The sequence below is a fragment of the Ascaphus truei genome, chromosome 1, assembly GCF_040206685.1.
Source record: "Ascaphus truei isolate aAscTru1 chromosome 1, aAscTru1.hap1, whole genome shotgun sequence".
Lineage (NCBI taxonomy): Eukaryota > Metazoa > Chordata > Amphibia > Anura > Ascaphidae > Ascaphus > Ascaphus truei.
Window position 1 is genome coordinate 186,443,959 of NC_134483.1, and position 15,619 is coordinate 186,459,577.

A 15,619-nucleotide genomic window follows, 5' to 3' on the forward strand; every position below is an offset into this window, starting at 1 on the left:
ATGTTCTCCTCTTCTATCCTTCTATTCCCTTCTCCCTGGTTTAAATTTCCCGCCGCTAGCCTTAGCTGACTATTCCCTGCCTGCAGCAATTGTTTTTCCCCCTTGTTCCGGCACGTCACTGCCACCTCTCGGGTCCTTCCGTCTCTCTCCGTCTGCTGCCTGACGTCATCTGCGTGCGCCGTCGGAGATCCAGCTACTCGCCTCCTCCAAGATGGCACCTACGATGTCGGCTCCACCCCCGCCTGATGACGTCCTTCCGGTCCGCTGCCATTTTGGATCCTGCTTTCTCCCAGGGCAGAGGTGTGTTCGCGCTCTCCCGGCTCCCGCCTTATCTTGCCTTCCGGCTCCTGCGTGTCACCGTGGACTCCAGCTACCTCGTGCGTCTCCGCCATCTTGCCCACAGGGGACCACCTTCTGGGCAACGGGAAAAATGGGAAATCCTTCACCCTTCGTCCGAGGCTTGCGGTCTTTACCCTCAATAGGTAAGTTACCCTTTATTCACTTTTATTGCAGAGTTCAACTGTCCAGTAGGGCATAACTACGAGGGACTCCTTCCTCATGTGATCTTTGGGATTTGGTGTGACTTTTAAAGCAGCATAACCAAACAGCCGCGTAACTTTAAACTGGGATTGTGACTCTCTCCCCTAGACCCTTTCACGTTGCGCTCTGGGGGATTTCGAGGTCTGTGACCAGATGGGGTCTGGTGTTGAGCCCGTAGGGTCTGCCTCCACGGGGGCCTCTCCCAGGCCCAGCTTGTACAGAAAGGAGGGACCGTCCTCCGGTTCCTTGGCAATGAAGGTTTTTCCACCTCGAGTTACCAGGAGACCGAAGGGGAAGGTCCATCTGTACCTGACCCCCTTCTCTCTTAGGGCCCTGGTAATCGGCATCAGGGTTCTCCTGCGGGCTAGCGTTACGGGGGACAAGTCTTGGAAGTCTCACTCCCTCATCCTCCACCACAGGTAGGGGTCTTGTTTTGTGAAGTATTATCTCTTTTGTCTTGTAGTAGTGCATGCGGAGCACTATTTTCCTCGGTTGTTCATTTTGTAGCGGTTTAGCCCTCAGGGCCCTATGGCATCTGTCCATCACCAGGGAATCCTTAGGGGTCTCAGGGAGCAGTGTTTCCAGCCATTTCATAATGTACTCCTCACAGTCCAGTACACTCTCCGGGACCCCCCTGATCCTGAGGTTGTTCCGCCTGTCACGGTTTTCAGAGTCTTCCTGGCGCTCTCTCAGATCATTTATTTGCTCTTGTAGATCCACAGTTTTTTTTCTCTTGTCTTCGGATTGCTCTGATTGATTGGTCTACCTTGGTTTCTAGGACCCCTATCCTTTCTCCCAGACCAGTCACTTCCCTCTTCAGCTCCCTTATCTCGGCTTGAAGAAGTCTTTTGAGGTCCGTGTAGAGTCTTGTGAAATCGCACTGCCTTACCGGCATTAGCGCTTGGTTGCTTAATTCATCCTCCTCTCCGTCGGGCTCTGTCTCTGAGCCGGCGTTTGAAACCGGTGCCATTTCTGCGCCCGCACCGCTCGGCCCTGCTCTCCCAAAATACTCCGGTAGCCCTCTTTTCTTTGTCGGTTTGGGGGTTTTCCGCGACATCCTGGGTTTAAGTGTAATTGTTGGGTATGTTTATTTGCTGTTTGGCTCTGAATTCAGTGGTTTTTTATCGTTTTTATGGAGATCGAGGCAGGGAGCAATTAGATTAGGCTGCCATACTCCTTGCTGTCGTGCATGCGCCCCTACCCTGGTCTTTTTAACATCATAGATAGATATAGAAAGGGATGATATAGCCCCCATTCAACTAGAGTCACTCTTCTGGCTCCCGAAGATATATAAAATACCTAATACCATTCTCAATCCAATAATACTACACTATCTTAAATTATGGAACCGTCTTAAGTATCGACTAGCATTAAAGCTGTCACCATGTTACCCTTGTTTGTGAACACTGGGTTCACACCGGGCATTGAGGAACACAACTTCATCTTGTGGATAAGAAAGGGCTTGACTCAGGTGGAAGACTTCACTCAACTAGGGGCACTTAGACCATTTGAGCAGTTCAGCTCCTGCCACAAGATTCCCCCCTCCGAGTATTTTCGATGCAAACAAATGCAACACTATTTCAAATCCCTTATTCCTTGTCCCTCCTCGCTTACATACTCATATTATAAGGAGATATGTCTGTCCTGCCCTTTGAGAACTGGTCTAATCTAAGAATTTTATCAAAATCTCATCCCTAACAAACCCAACGAAAAAGTTGGTTTCATGAGGAATTTGGAGGCCGATATTGGTGAAGTGCTGGACGACGTGGGCTGGGACGAGATATGGGAGGGCGTGACTAGGAGCTCCATCAGCACTCCTATAATGGAAAATGGATATAAAGTTTTGTATCAGTGGCACCTATGCCGCCAAATGGAACAAAATATATCCTCCCTCCTCTCCACTCTGTTTTAGGGATTACGGTCAACCCGGCACGATGTTCCATATATGGTCGACATGCCCGCAGATTTTGGGGACAGGTCTTAAAATGAATCAATAGCATCCCATTTAACAAATTTCCCATGGACGGCTTTCCTCAATAGACCACTCGAGAACATAAACAGAGTGCTCCAGAAGTTAGGAACACACATTTTTGCGGCTACTAGGTGCTGTGTCGCATTGCTTTTCTGAAACCTGGAACCCACAGACAAAAATGAATGGGAATAATGTAGCTGATTACCTATTATCCATAGGAGTTGTAAACATCTCCTCAGATCAAATTTACACGTGAACTCAAAAGGTCTAAAGTACACATACACATGATTACTAGGAGCTCTCTGTACCACAAGGCTAGACACCTGGTTCTCTCCAGTTGCTACCACCACTTTACCCATGTTTATTTGATGATTAGACAGTCAGTCTATGTATGAATTTGTATACTTCTTCCCCCACCCCTTCTTTCTCTCTGCACCCCTCCCCCCTCACCAACGCCTAAAACAAACAATACAATAGTTATAAAAAAAATAATAATAATTTCATGTCTGCATTGTTTTTTTTTAAATTAATGCTCCATGGTATAATTCCTAGCTTGCGTTAACAGCTAATGTGAGTGCTGAGTAATTGATTTATTGGTTTTGTGACTTTCAAAACACTGTGCTTTAAATAGGTATTTTGAAAACATTTTTGAAAAAAATCCCCTGCTGTCTGACATACAAAATCTTCTTCTCTAAACTACAACACTTTTACCATTCTCCTTAACCAAGAAACCTATGAATTACAGTAAAGGAAACTATGTTAAATGTTTGAAACCCAAAATACCAGTGTTTAAAGAGATCACTATACTGAGTGACCAAGTCACTAACACTGCAGTGTTACCATAACACACCATTGTTTTACTTCTCTGTTGGTTCTCATTGCACGGATTGTAGTAAAATGCCAAAAGCCACAGCAGGTCGTCTGAAGTTTCAGATCCTGACGTCAGCAGCTGTTCTGCTGCAATATCCACCCAGTCTCCGAAATGAATTAGTAAAAACCAGGTCTCAAAGAGACTTCCGTGGGATCTGGAAGAGAATCAGATGAGTCACAGTAGTGGGGCAAAAAAACCCTGCAACTAAATCCATATAGTAAAACATTATTTCCCTCTGCAGATTTGTAGTAGCCATTGCACGTAGATGACAGGAAGTATGTTCCTATATATTTTTGTAACACTTTGAAATGTATTTCAGCTTGAATTGCATTTTGGTGACATGATTGTTGGCAGGAGGACCTGTTTCGTACAAGCAGACTAAATTACTGCATTAACTCTTGTGAGAGCTCATTGTATTGTAATGTATGTCTTTATTTATATAGCGCCATAAATGTACATAGCGCTTCACAGTAGTAATACATATCATATAAATAACAAATAATATAAATAACAGGTCATGGGAATAAGTGCTTCAGACACAAAAGTAACATTAAGGAAGAGGAGTCCCTGCTCCGAGGAGCTTACAATCTAATTGGTAGGTAGGGAGAACGTACAGAGACAGCAGGAGGGAATTCTAGTAAGTGCGTCTGCAGGGGGCCAAGCTTTACTGTATGTATCATGTGTCCAGGATTATCCAGTGCTCATACAAGCTTACAATCAATAAACATTATTATCAAATCTGCAATTTCATTCTAAAAACAAAATATTAGTTATAGTTGTAACTATTGTGTGGATTTGAATCCCAGCATACTTTAACTCATCATATAACACGGTTTATCTAATATCAGTTTTCCTTCACCTCATAGGAATTATATTGAGTTGCTAAATATGAGGCCCTACTCATATTTAACTGTTCCCCAAGCTAATCCTCTAAGCTCATCTTCACCCCCGATATGCACACTCAAAGCACATGCCATTCCCTTCCACTTTATAATGTCCTCTCATACAATACACCATGACATGTTCCTGCCATGGACCATCAGATGGTCACTTAAAAGGGCTCCAGTCGTTTGCAGATGTTACAGCTGCTCTGTTATTGGTCTTGGGTAAAGTATTTCAGATGAATGTTAAAGCATTTCCATCTTTACACATTACCCTGCTCTCACAGCTCGACCTCCGCATAATCCCACTTACTTCTTAGGCCGTGATTATAGTGCATGCTCGCGACCGTGTGGCACACGCGCGAAATATGCCCTAGGCTGGAGGCTATTGTGAGGCAATCAGGAGGCGTGGCGGATGCGTCATGCGGCTGGGTTTCTCTCATTGGCTGAACCGCATACGTGACCATGACGTGGAAATAACTATGTATACAGATGAAGGCTGCGTTAATATATAATGCAGCGAATGCCCTGCTCAAACACACAGGAGAGGGGAAAAAAGGCCAAGCAGCGTGTGTGGGGTGGTGCTCACAGGGAATGGAGGTAATAGTGAGACGAGACGGACAAGAATCCCTATAGTGTGGCACAGAGAAAATCGCCCTACTTAAAACAAATTCTTTATTAGGTAACTTAAAATAAAGCTGTTTGGAAACCACAGACGCAGAACAAAAGCAATTAAAAGAGACCGAAGAGGTGTGGGGCTAGAGTACTAGTATAACAGGGATTATATATATATATATATATATGTTACTAGACCTAGTGTAACACATAAAATGTGTGGGTAATGCCTATATAATAATAACAACCTGAGCAGACAAAGTGTAGTCCGAGTAGAAACCTATAGCCAAATAATAGGTGGGGGTAAGTACTCTGTGTGCTATAAGAGTAAGAAATATCCTTGTGGCAAACACAGAGGTGTTGATGGAACCTCTAGAGCAGGCCTGCATAACATACGGCCCGCGACGGACCCCCTTCACTGGTAAGGACAGTAGGAGTGCGCTCCAGCAGTGTCTGTGTGACCGCGCTCTCCCCCCCCCACCCTGTCGCGCTCCCCCCCCCACAGTAGGAGCGCGCTCCAGCAGTGTCTGTGTGACCGCACTCTCCCCCCCCCACCCTGCCGCGCTCCCCCCCCCAGCCTGGAACTTCCGGGTCTGCTGCTACGCGCATCTCTTGCGCTTCCCTGCCGCCATCGTCAGGTAAGCATGGGGGGGGAGGGGGTAGGTAGTTCATTCATGCGTGGGGACATGGGAGGGGGCTGCTGAAATGGAATGGGGGGGCTGCTGACATGGGAGGGGGGGCTGCTGACATGGAATGGGCTGGGGGGGCTGCTGACACGGGGGGGGGGTGCTGACATGGGGGTGGGGGCTTCTGAAATGGGCTGTGGGCGGCTGCTGATATGGGCTGTGGGGGCTGTTGAAATGAGCTGTTAGGCCCGACTCTGTTTTCCTTGTGAGGGGGGGAGAGTGGTGTGAGTTGCAGGGGGGGGGGGGGAGAGTAATGTGAGTTGCAGGGGGGAGAGTGATGTGAGGTGCAGGGGGGGGAGAGTGATATGAGGTGCAGGGGGGGGGAGTGATGTGAGGTGCAGGGGGGGGTCAGATGTGTGTGGTGTGCAGGTGGTATTGTGTGTTTGATGTGAGTATTATGTGTATGGGTGAGGGGGAGAGATGGGGGTATGAGAGATCGATGGGGAGTCTCGCAAAGGTTGATGATGGGTTTTGGGGGAGATATGAGGATGATGATGAAGAGTGCTGGGGGAGATATATATGAGAGGTGCTGGAGGAGAGATGATGATGATGATTTTACCCGTGCGGCCCAAATCTTTTTTCCTTGGAGCAGTTTGGCCCTTCTCACTGTACAAGTTGTGCAGGCCTGGTCTAGAGTCTGACACTGCTGTGTGCAGTCTGGTACAGGGATATAGCCAATTACTAGTCTAAATTAGCATATGTAATATCCCAGTCAGAAAGCTGTTAGTTTACTTGCTGCAGAGTTACAGGCTGAGGAATTAACCTAATGGATAAACTCTTTAATGACCCCACCATAAGTAAATGTCGCTATCAGGACAGGTATTACATATAGTATGTAGAATAAGCATACCATGAAGTCTGAGTGCTGTTGCTGCCCACGGCTGCAGTCTGCGAAGCACTCAGACGGAACACAAGCCCACACCTCTCCGATGAGCCGACGTCACGTGATGGTGATGTCAGACGTACCCTACGTACGTTTCACCATAGCTGGCTTCATCCGTGGAAATAACTAGTTGAATTGTATGTTCAAAATTTGCGTGCGCGGTCGCTCTGCATGCATGCACGTACTATGGGTGGCCTCATTGAGGAACACACATTTGTGTTTGCAGTGTACGATATCGCACGCGTGCCTGCACTATAATCGCGGCCTTACCCAACGTCAACTCCTTCAATTAACAAATAGTCATCCGATACATACTAACCTTCTCATCCCCCTGTACCTTATGTTTCCACTTACCTGTCCTTATAGATTGTAAGCTCCTTGGGGCAGGGCCCTCTACTGTAACAATGTACAGTTATGTGAAAAAGAAAGTATACCCCCTTTGAATTCTATGGTTTTACATATCAGGACATAATAACAATCATGTGTTCCTTAGCAGGTCTTAAAATTAGGTAAATAAAACCTCAGATGAACAACAACACATGACATATTACACCGTGTCATGATTTATTTAACAAAAATAAAGCCAAAATGGAGAAGCCATGTGTGAAAAACTACGTACTCCTTATGATTTAATAGCTTGTAGAACCACCTTTAGCAGCAATAACTTGAAGTAATCGTTTTCTGTATGACTTTATCAGTCTCTCATATCATTGTGGAGGAATTGTGGCCCACTCTTCTTTACAACGTTGCTTCAGTTCATTGAGGTTTGTGGGCATTTGTTTATGCACAGCTCTCTTAAAGCTGCAGTTCAGTCTTTTTTTTTTTTTTACATTTATTTTTTTACTTCAATAGTTTTATGTTTGCAATCTCTAATTACCTAAAGAACTGTATAGCTGCAGGTCAATTCGTTTTCCATGTATTGATAGTTCGAAATTTGGTGACATATTAAAATGCTGGGATTTGTTTATAATCTGCTTGACTGGCAGTGGAAGCTCATGAATATTCATGAGCATTCCTGCACTGACAAGTGCTAGAGGGAGGGCAGTGCTGACAAAGGGGTGTGCCAGGTCTTGTGACAGGACATGAAGGGGCAGTGCCTTAGCAAATGGCTGTTAAAATAGAATACAAGAAAATTGGTCTTTCAAAGTTGTTTTTTTTAAAACAGAAAATGCTAAAAGTATTTTTTCTTACTACAGAACTGATTTATTAAAAAAAACACACATGCAGGATATTGACTGAACTGCAGCTTTAAGTTCTTGCCACAGCATTTCAATCGGGTTGAGGTCTGGAATTTGACTGGGCCATTGCAACACCTTGATTCTTTTCTTTTTCAGCCATTCTGTTGTAGATTTGCTGGTGTGCTTGGGATCATTGTCCTGTTGCATGACTCAATTTCGACCAAGCTTTAGCTGTCGGACAGATGGCCTCACATTTGACTAGAATACTTTGGTGTACAGAGGAGTTCATAGTCAACTCAATGACTGCAAGGTTCCCAAGTCCTGTGGCTGCAAAACAAGCCCAAATTATCACCCTTCCACCACCGTGCTTGACAGTTGGTATGAGGTGTTTGTGCTAATACAGTATGCTGTGTTTGGTTTTTGCCAAACGTGGCGCTGTGCATTATGGCCAAACATCTCCACTTTGGTCTCGCCTATCCAAAGGTCATTGTTCCAGAAGTCTTGTGGTTTGTTCAGATGCAACTTTGCAAACCTAAGCCGTGCTGCCATGTTCTTTTTAGAGAGAAGAGGCTTTCTCCTGGCAACCCTTCCAAACAAACCAAACTTGTTCAGTCTTTTTCTAATTGTACTTTCATGAACTTTATCATTTAACATGCTAACTGAGGCCTGTAGAGTCTGAGATGTAACTCTTGGGCTTTTTGCAATTTCTCTGAGCATTGCACGGTCTGACCTTGGGGTGAATTTGCTGGGACGTCCACTCCTGGGAAGATTGGCAACTGTCTTGAATGTTTTCAACTTTTGAATAATCTTTTTCACTGAATAATGGACTTTAAATTGTTTGGAAATGGCCTTATAACCCTTCCCAGATTGATGGGCAGCAACAATTGCTTCTCGAAGATCATTGCCGATGTCTTTCCTCCTTGGCATTGTGTTAACAAAACCTGAATGCTCCAGACCAGCAAAATGCTAAAACTTTGGCTTTTATAGAGGTGGTCACACTTGCTAATGATCAATTAATCAAGGGCATATGATTAGCAGCACCTGTCTGCTACTTAGCATCTTAATTCCTATGGAAGCAGTAAGGGTGTTCTTAGTTTTTCACACATACTGTAGCTTTTCCATTTTGGCTTTATTTTTGTTAAATAAATCATGACACAGTGTAATATGTCATGTGTTGTTGTTCATCTGAGGTTGTATTTACCTAATTTTAAGACCTGCTAAGAAACAGATGATTGTTATTATATCCTGATATGCAAAACCAGAGAATTCAAAGAGGGTGTACTTTCTTTTTCACACAACTGTATGTTAATGTTTGTTATCTTATGTGTTTTTTGTACTCCAATCTTATTGTACCTCGCTATGGAATATGTCGGCGCGTTATAAATTAATGATAATAATAATGGTTGTTGTACCTTCAAACATTAAAAAATACCATTAAAAAAAACCCTGCAAATACAAATCTATCAGTTCAAGATATCCGCGGCTTTCCCCTTTGTACCATAACACCAATTACCTAATGTCATCAGAAAAACTCATGCAGAAATTTTCCTCAGCTGTGTCATGGTCATTGAAGGTGTGGGGAGGAGTTGAAAACAAGTCTACAATGCTGCTTTAATTTCATAAAGCTAATGGACATTTTTAAAATTCTGCAAAACTTTCACAAACATATGGATTTGGCTGATAATTTCATAAACTATATTACGCAAAAGCCAACAAAGGTTACATTTTCTTTTAATGGACAGAAGAGTGCCTGAAAACAGATGCAATTCCATTCACCTCATGTTCTGGGGCTTGGAGTGCCAGCATTCTGTTATTAATATAGTGACTACGGTGCACAAGCTATCCAGTTCCCAGACACCTGCCTTGTAATAGCATGAAAGTGAACGTGAATATGCTAACGCTCAGGAGACTACAAACTCTTACATGGTGGGGAGAAGACCGGATTCTCTCACAGCTAAAACGTATCTCTGCTTCTCAGATTTCAATGTTTTTCCCCCTTCTGCTTTGTGTCACAGAATGAAGGACATCTCACATCCTGATACTTTTCTTAACAACATGTTGATGTTTTTTTTATTGTAAGAGGAAGATGCACTAGGTTCTTTATTTCCACCAGCAATATGGTGCTTGTTAGTATACAGTATGAATGTTCATGGCTACCAAATTAAACCTGCGCTTCCTTACAAACATATTTAAGTCATTCACTTACTTACTGTCAGGAATTCATGGATTTTTTGCACGCACACACCGATTAATGAATTAATTTACTTACTCATTAAGAATCATTCACTGAACTACATCACGCAGAACATGTAAGTAGCGGTGTCTGGAATTAAACCAACAAGTCTGGATATTCAGAGGTCGTGTTTAAACACATACAAGCATTTCAGATACTTAAAATATGCCAGCCAAACATCAAAATCAACCTACGCAAGCCATTGTGGGGCATGACCACAGACCAGAGTGGTGATTGACAACGCTGCCTACATAAAGGGGGGGGGGGGGAGAATGCGCGTGTAGTCCTTCTAGCGCGGGGGCCTCTTGCATCACAGGCGGGGGAAAAAAATGCAAGTGCAACCTTTGTGTGTGTATTCAAAACCAATGATGTAAAAATGCATTCATTCTTTGCCAAGGTAAAAATAATTATTCAAAAATATATAGTCATTCCTTCCAGCGCTCAATTTCCAATAGATCTATTTGTGTAACACATGTATTCCTTTATTTAAGAACTGAAATTAAATATATTGCCAGTTACTATGGGGTGCACAATATGTCAGCCTTCTTGTTTGCCCTTCTCAGCAGCAGCTCTTCAATTGTTACTGCTCTGTTTGTTCTGTTAGCCAAGACAGGGAGAAACATGAGTAGGTAAGACCAGGACACATGGGTGCAAATAGGCACAAGTCACCACACGGCTTGATTTTCAGCCCACAAATTATACAATTCTGCAGAATAAAAAAGTGGATATAGTTATAAAGTACTATAGAGCTGCCAATGACCTCAGTACTATTTTGTCATACAATAATAATAATTTGTTCTTGTATAGCACTGCTAGTTTTATGTAGCGCTTTATAGAGACATTTTGCAGGAACAGGTCCCTGCCCCGTGGAGCTTACAATGGATGTTTTTTTGGTGCCTTAGACAGAGGGAGATAAGGTGACTTGCCCAAGGTCACAAGGAGCCAACACTGGGAATTGAACCAGGTTCCACTGCTTCAAACTCAGTGCCAGAATCAGTCTTTACTCACTGAGCCGCTCCTTGTCCTCCCTCCCACATTGTACTGCTCTGTGGAATATGTTGGTGCCATACAAATGAAAGATCAATAATCTGTGTTCATCTCAATGTGTTGCTAATCATTAATGTACCGATACACTGCAACACACCCTTTCTTTTACAATAGTACAAAACTGACTAAATAAATGCGCATACCTTTCGTCATTGTCCACAATTTTCAACATTTTAATAATACTTTGCAGGTGCTGAAGGCAGGCATCAGACGGCAGTCCTGGAAGATGAAATACAGGTACATTTCTTTTAGTAAGATAAACAGAGATGTACATCCCTATTTAATATGGCGAGAAGCTAGGTTACAGCTTTATTAACTCTGTTACCCCAATTCTATCCATAGTTGATAGGAGCATGTGCCATATCTTCTACTGGGAATACAAAATCTTATTGATCATTGAAAAAAGTTCCAAGAAGTTCAGATATACATTATATAATAAATGCAGGTCCCCAACTTCACTTTGTAATTGGACTGAGATTTGCAATAATAAATGCCTATTGCAGCCCCTCAGGATTTGAGTTGCAATTCAGAGTGCTCCGATATATGTGGAAAAAGCAAAAAGGTGTAAACGCAAATGTTAAAAATAAATAAAAATAAAATAAAGAAAAGAGCTCCATCTACAACACGGGGCACTGGTTACAATGTGAGCCCTACCTATTCCACTATACACAAGAAATATAATACAGGCAATCAATTAATTGCATTGTGTCTTCAGTACAGGTAACAAAATCTAAATTCATACATATTCCAAACATCTCATTTAGGTTTAGTACCGTATACTCATCCTGCCAAGAAAGTTTACAAAAATACAACAACGGGTATTATGTTTCCCTTGTAAATTAGTGTGCTAGTGAGAATGACAGCATATAATTGTTTATTACAAGAAGCATTGCCTTTTCACCCCTTGGGAATTCCCAGAACCACCCAACTTTGCAAATTGGAACATAGCAAGAGGAATGTTAGGACAGAGATTTATTTCCTTGCCTGACCTCAGCTCCCATAACTTGTTGAAATGAGATGTGAGGACATTCAGCTGCAGAGTGATGCAAAAGCACCCGATATCCTTGAGAATCGGAGCATTGCATGCATACCTTGTTACCATCACAATACTGCACATGATAGATGAGATGAGACATTGGTTCTGCGGTGGGAAGCAAACTGAAGTTCCCTTTTTGTTTACAGGAATTACTGAACAATCTATTTATAGGGTATATTTCATACATTTCTGTTTTTGCGGTGATGATCAAGAGGAGGGAGATACAGCTCAACTGTAATAATAGCCAATTATGCTAAGCAACTGATGCATTAGTTAGAGGAACTTACCTAATGGTTGTCTGAGCAATGCCATCACAAGAGCTATATTACTGCGTGGAAAGTAAGTCCTCAATGGAAACCTGGGCTAAAATAAAGCAAAAAAATACAATGAAACCTCTTTTTTTCATGGAAAAGGCCAGTACAGTATTGTAAATACATGTTTTGTCAGCTCTCCTGCGGTGCATGCTTATGCATGTCATTTACATACAAAGAGGCAATTCCGTCTGAAGTTATTACTTGTACTATTTCACGTTCAGTTTCATACAGGGCAAACAGCAAATGGATAACACAACCTGTGACCTTTACGTTCCTGTACAAAGTATCATTGGTGAAAACAAGGCTGAAATCCATATGTGGTTTAAAAAAAAAAAAAAAAAAAAAGGACCACCGATTAAAGAAAACACTCTCCAGATTATCGGTTTTACACTTTTGTTTAAAACAGATTAAAATCGTAAACATTTAAAAAAAAAAAAAAAAAAAGTGACCATTTGGTCATTTTTGTGATAAAATGTATGACATGGCATTCCTGGTATCAGTGTTTCCCAAGTAGGACTCGTACTCCCAGATTTTAGTGCAGTCTCTCCCATTTATTACAGAGCAGTGCAGAATACATTGTCCGTATGGGAACTGAAATGCAGTATTCTTCACTGCTCTCTAAACAGGGGGGCGCACATTTTTCCCTGCGTCCCCCTGTCGGCGGTTCCCCTCTCTCCGCGCTCCCCCCCCCCTGCTTTCCTCGGCTATGGCGGCATGACGTCATCGTGCGTCTAAGAAGCCGCCGGAGCCAAGGTAAGTTAGGTTTACAGAGATCCTGCAGCTCCCCCGGCACTTAATTTAAGTGCCATCGGGAAGCGCGCGGGGCCTGTGTAAACCCCGCGCCCCAGCAGTCAGTCTCGCGCCCCCCACTTTGCGCACCGCTGCTCTAATACATGGAAGAGGCTGGAGTAATAAATCTGTAAGAGTCCTACTTACTTACAATGGCATCAGGAGATGAAGTCACAGCTTTCTACCCATGACCCCGATGGCCAAATGTTTTTATGTATTTTGGGTTCAGGATACTGCAATTTACAGTTTTTACTTGTAAAATTCTATTCTGAAAGTAGGTGGCCTTTCCGACACATCCAAGACCGCAAAAACAATTCAAGAGATAGATCTTATACAAGGTACCACAAGGGATCTACCCTTTTATCGGGATTTGATGCTCAGTTTGAGAATGACCCATATTTAAAAAAAAAAATTACACTCAAACTACTACATGCGCCAGAAGAGTGAAACTTCCCTCTCTTTCTGTTTCAGAGCACAAATTCAGAGGGAAAACACATTAGTGAGACATTGTAAGGACGTTGGGCATTCCCCCCTCTTCCATTAGATTCCTGGGTATTGAATATATGCCATATTCTAGAAGGGGGGAGATAGGGTTAGAATTCAGGCACAGTAAGAATAGTTTGGAATGTTTCATTTGCTAACTATAGGACTGAGGGGCTTAATGATGACTTTAACTTCCCCTTTTTGAGTATGACATCATTTTTGGGGGAAGCATCGCCCATGCAGAGTCTTTCTGATCTAATTCTCCTGTGGTTTCCTATATCACCCCTATCTCCCCTGCCTTTTTTTCTGCTCTGAGTAGCAAAAGCGTTACTAAGCAAACATTGTATTGTTTGTTTTTTTCTAAACCTACAGTACGGTATTTTTTCTGTTTGTCTTATGTATATCAGTTTTTTACATTTGGCTCTCCCATGTTTTTTTAGGCATTTATAATTACCTAATGACTTCAACAGATTGTTCCTGTATGCTTGTTAGCGATGCTCTTTTATGATCTATTTAATGCATATATATATATATATATATATATATATATATATATATACAGGCATACCCCGGTTTAAGTACACTCACTTTAAGTACACTCGCGAGTAAGTACATCTCGCTCAATAGGCAAACGGCAGCTCGCGCATGCGCCAGTCAGCACGTCCTGAACAGCAATACCGGCTCCCTACCTGTACCAAAGGTGTGCGCAAGCGGGGAGACTATAGAGCCTGTTACAAATGCCTTATTTACATCAGTTATGCACTTATATGATGATTGCAGTACGGTACATGCATCGATAAGTGGGAAAAAGGTAGTGCTTCACTTTAAGTACATTTTCGCTTTACATACATGCTCCGGTCCCATTGCGTACGTTAATGCGGGGTATGCCTGTAATTAGTTTCTGTATGCTTAGTTATTTTTTTCTTTTCCTTTGTTCTCATACTGTGATCTACATGTAAGTTTCCCGCCTAGTTTACTTTTGCACACCGTTTGTTGGCAAAGATGTTTAAACATGGGAAGTGGACGAAAAGGCACAACGCAGTGTCGTCAGATGTTGTCACCCACCCTGAGTGGTCGGTAACGTGGGTGCACTTATAGTCACACCTTTTTTTATATATAGTTCAGATTACCCTGCAAACTCAAATGTCTTCGATGTTCCACTCACGGAATGTGCTTGATTAATATGAATGCTACTAGCATTATACCTTTCAGTGACTGACCCTTCCGTTTTACATTTTATATGCAGTTCAGCTGTTTTGGGGACATGGGACCCCAAATACTTATGTTTTAAGTGTGCAGCATAGAGACTTTTTCGAATCATTGATATCTGGCTGCAGGAAACAATCAAAAACGTTCTCAGGACAACTACTGTACCTAGCTGCATAGTCCTGCACACAGGAGTAAAATGGGGTATTTCGGGACTACAATTAATATTTGGGGTGTCTACAAAAAAGTGACAACTAACAGGCCTGATTACATTTACATTAGGGCATTATTCTATGTACACTGAAGATTCGGGATTTTTGACCCAAATTGTCCGCTTAGGTGTACATAGAACTACCCCATAACTGGATGCAGCCTCCCTTTAATTATGTTCTACTACCCTCAAAATATAGAGAGTGGATCGAGAAGTAAAGAGAAAAAAGCAAAGCACTGCAGGCAAGAAATGGGGCTAGGCACAAAAACTTAAAAACAATTTATTGGGTGGGTGACAGCATTGAGGGTGGCATGTGGGTAACTCTGACATGTTTCGCACTCACGGCACTTTGTAAAACTCTTTGACAAAGCGCCGTGAGCGCAAAACGGGCCAGTTACCCACATGCCACCCTCGATGCTGTCACCCACCCAATTAATTGTTTTTAATTTTGTTTTTGTGCATAGCCCCATTTATTGCCTGCAGTGCTCCGCTTTTTCTCCATACTTCTGGATCCACTCTCTAACGTTTGCTAGCTGGAAGCCCACACAATAAGACAGACCACCAATTGTGAGTACTATCCCTGTGATTATAATTTTTTTCTAACTGGGATGAAGATTAAAAATGTTTATCCTCTAGAGCATGTATGCCCGTAGAATAGGAGGAGAACAAGCCAT

General features: G+C 42.7%; 1 protein-coding gene across 3 annotated transcripts in view; it reads right to left on the reverse strand.

The window, feature by feature from the left end:
- The window catches only part of FANCC (FA complementation group C), a 190,638-nt gene that overhangs the window by 18,989 nt on the left and 156,030 nt on the right, over window positions 1-15,619 (reverse strand). For all 3 annotated transcript variants that reach the window (XM_075599121.1, XM_075599116.1, XM_075599123.1), the window contains 3 exons: window positions 12,230-12,305; window positions 11,050-11,125; window positions 3,363-3,537 (listed from right to left, as the gene is read on the reverse strand). In XM_075599121.1, the coding sequence (XP_075455236.1) occupies window positions 3,363-3,537; window positions 11,050-11,125; window positions 12,230-12,305 (327 nt within the window). The remainder of the gene's footprint in view (window positions 1-3,362; window positions 3,538-11,049; window positions 11,126-12,229; window positions 12,306-15,619) is intronic.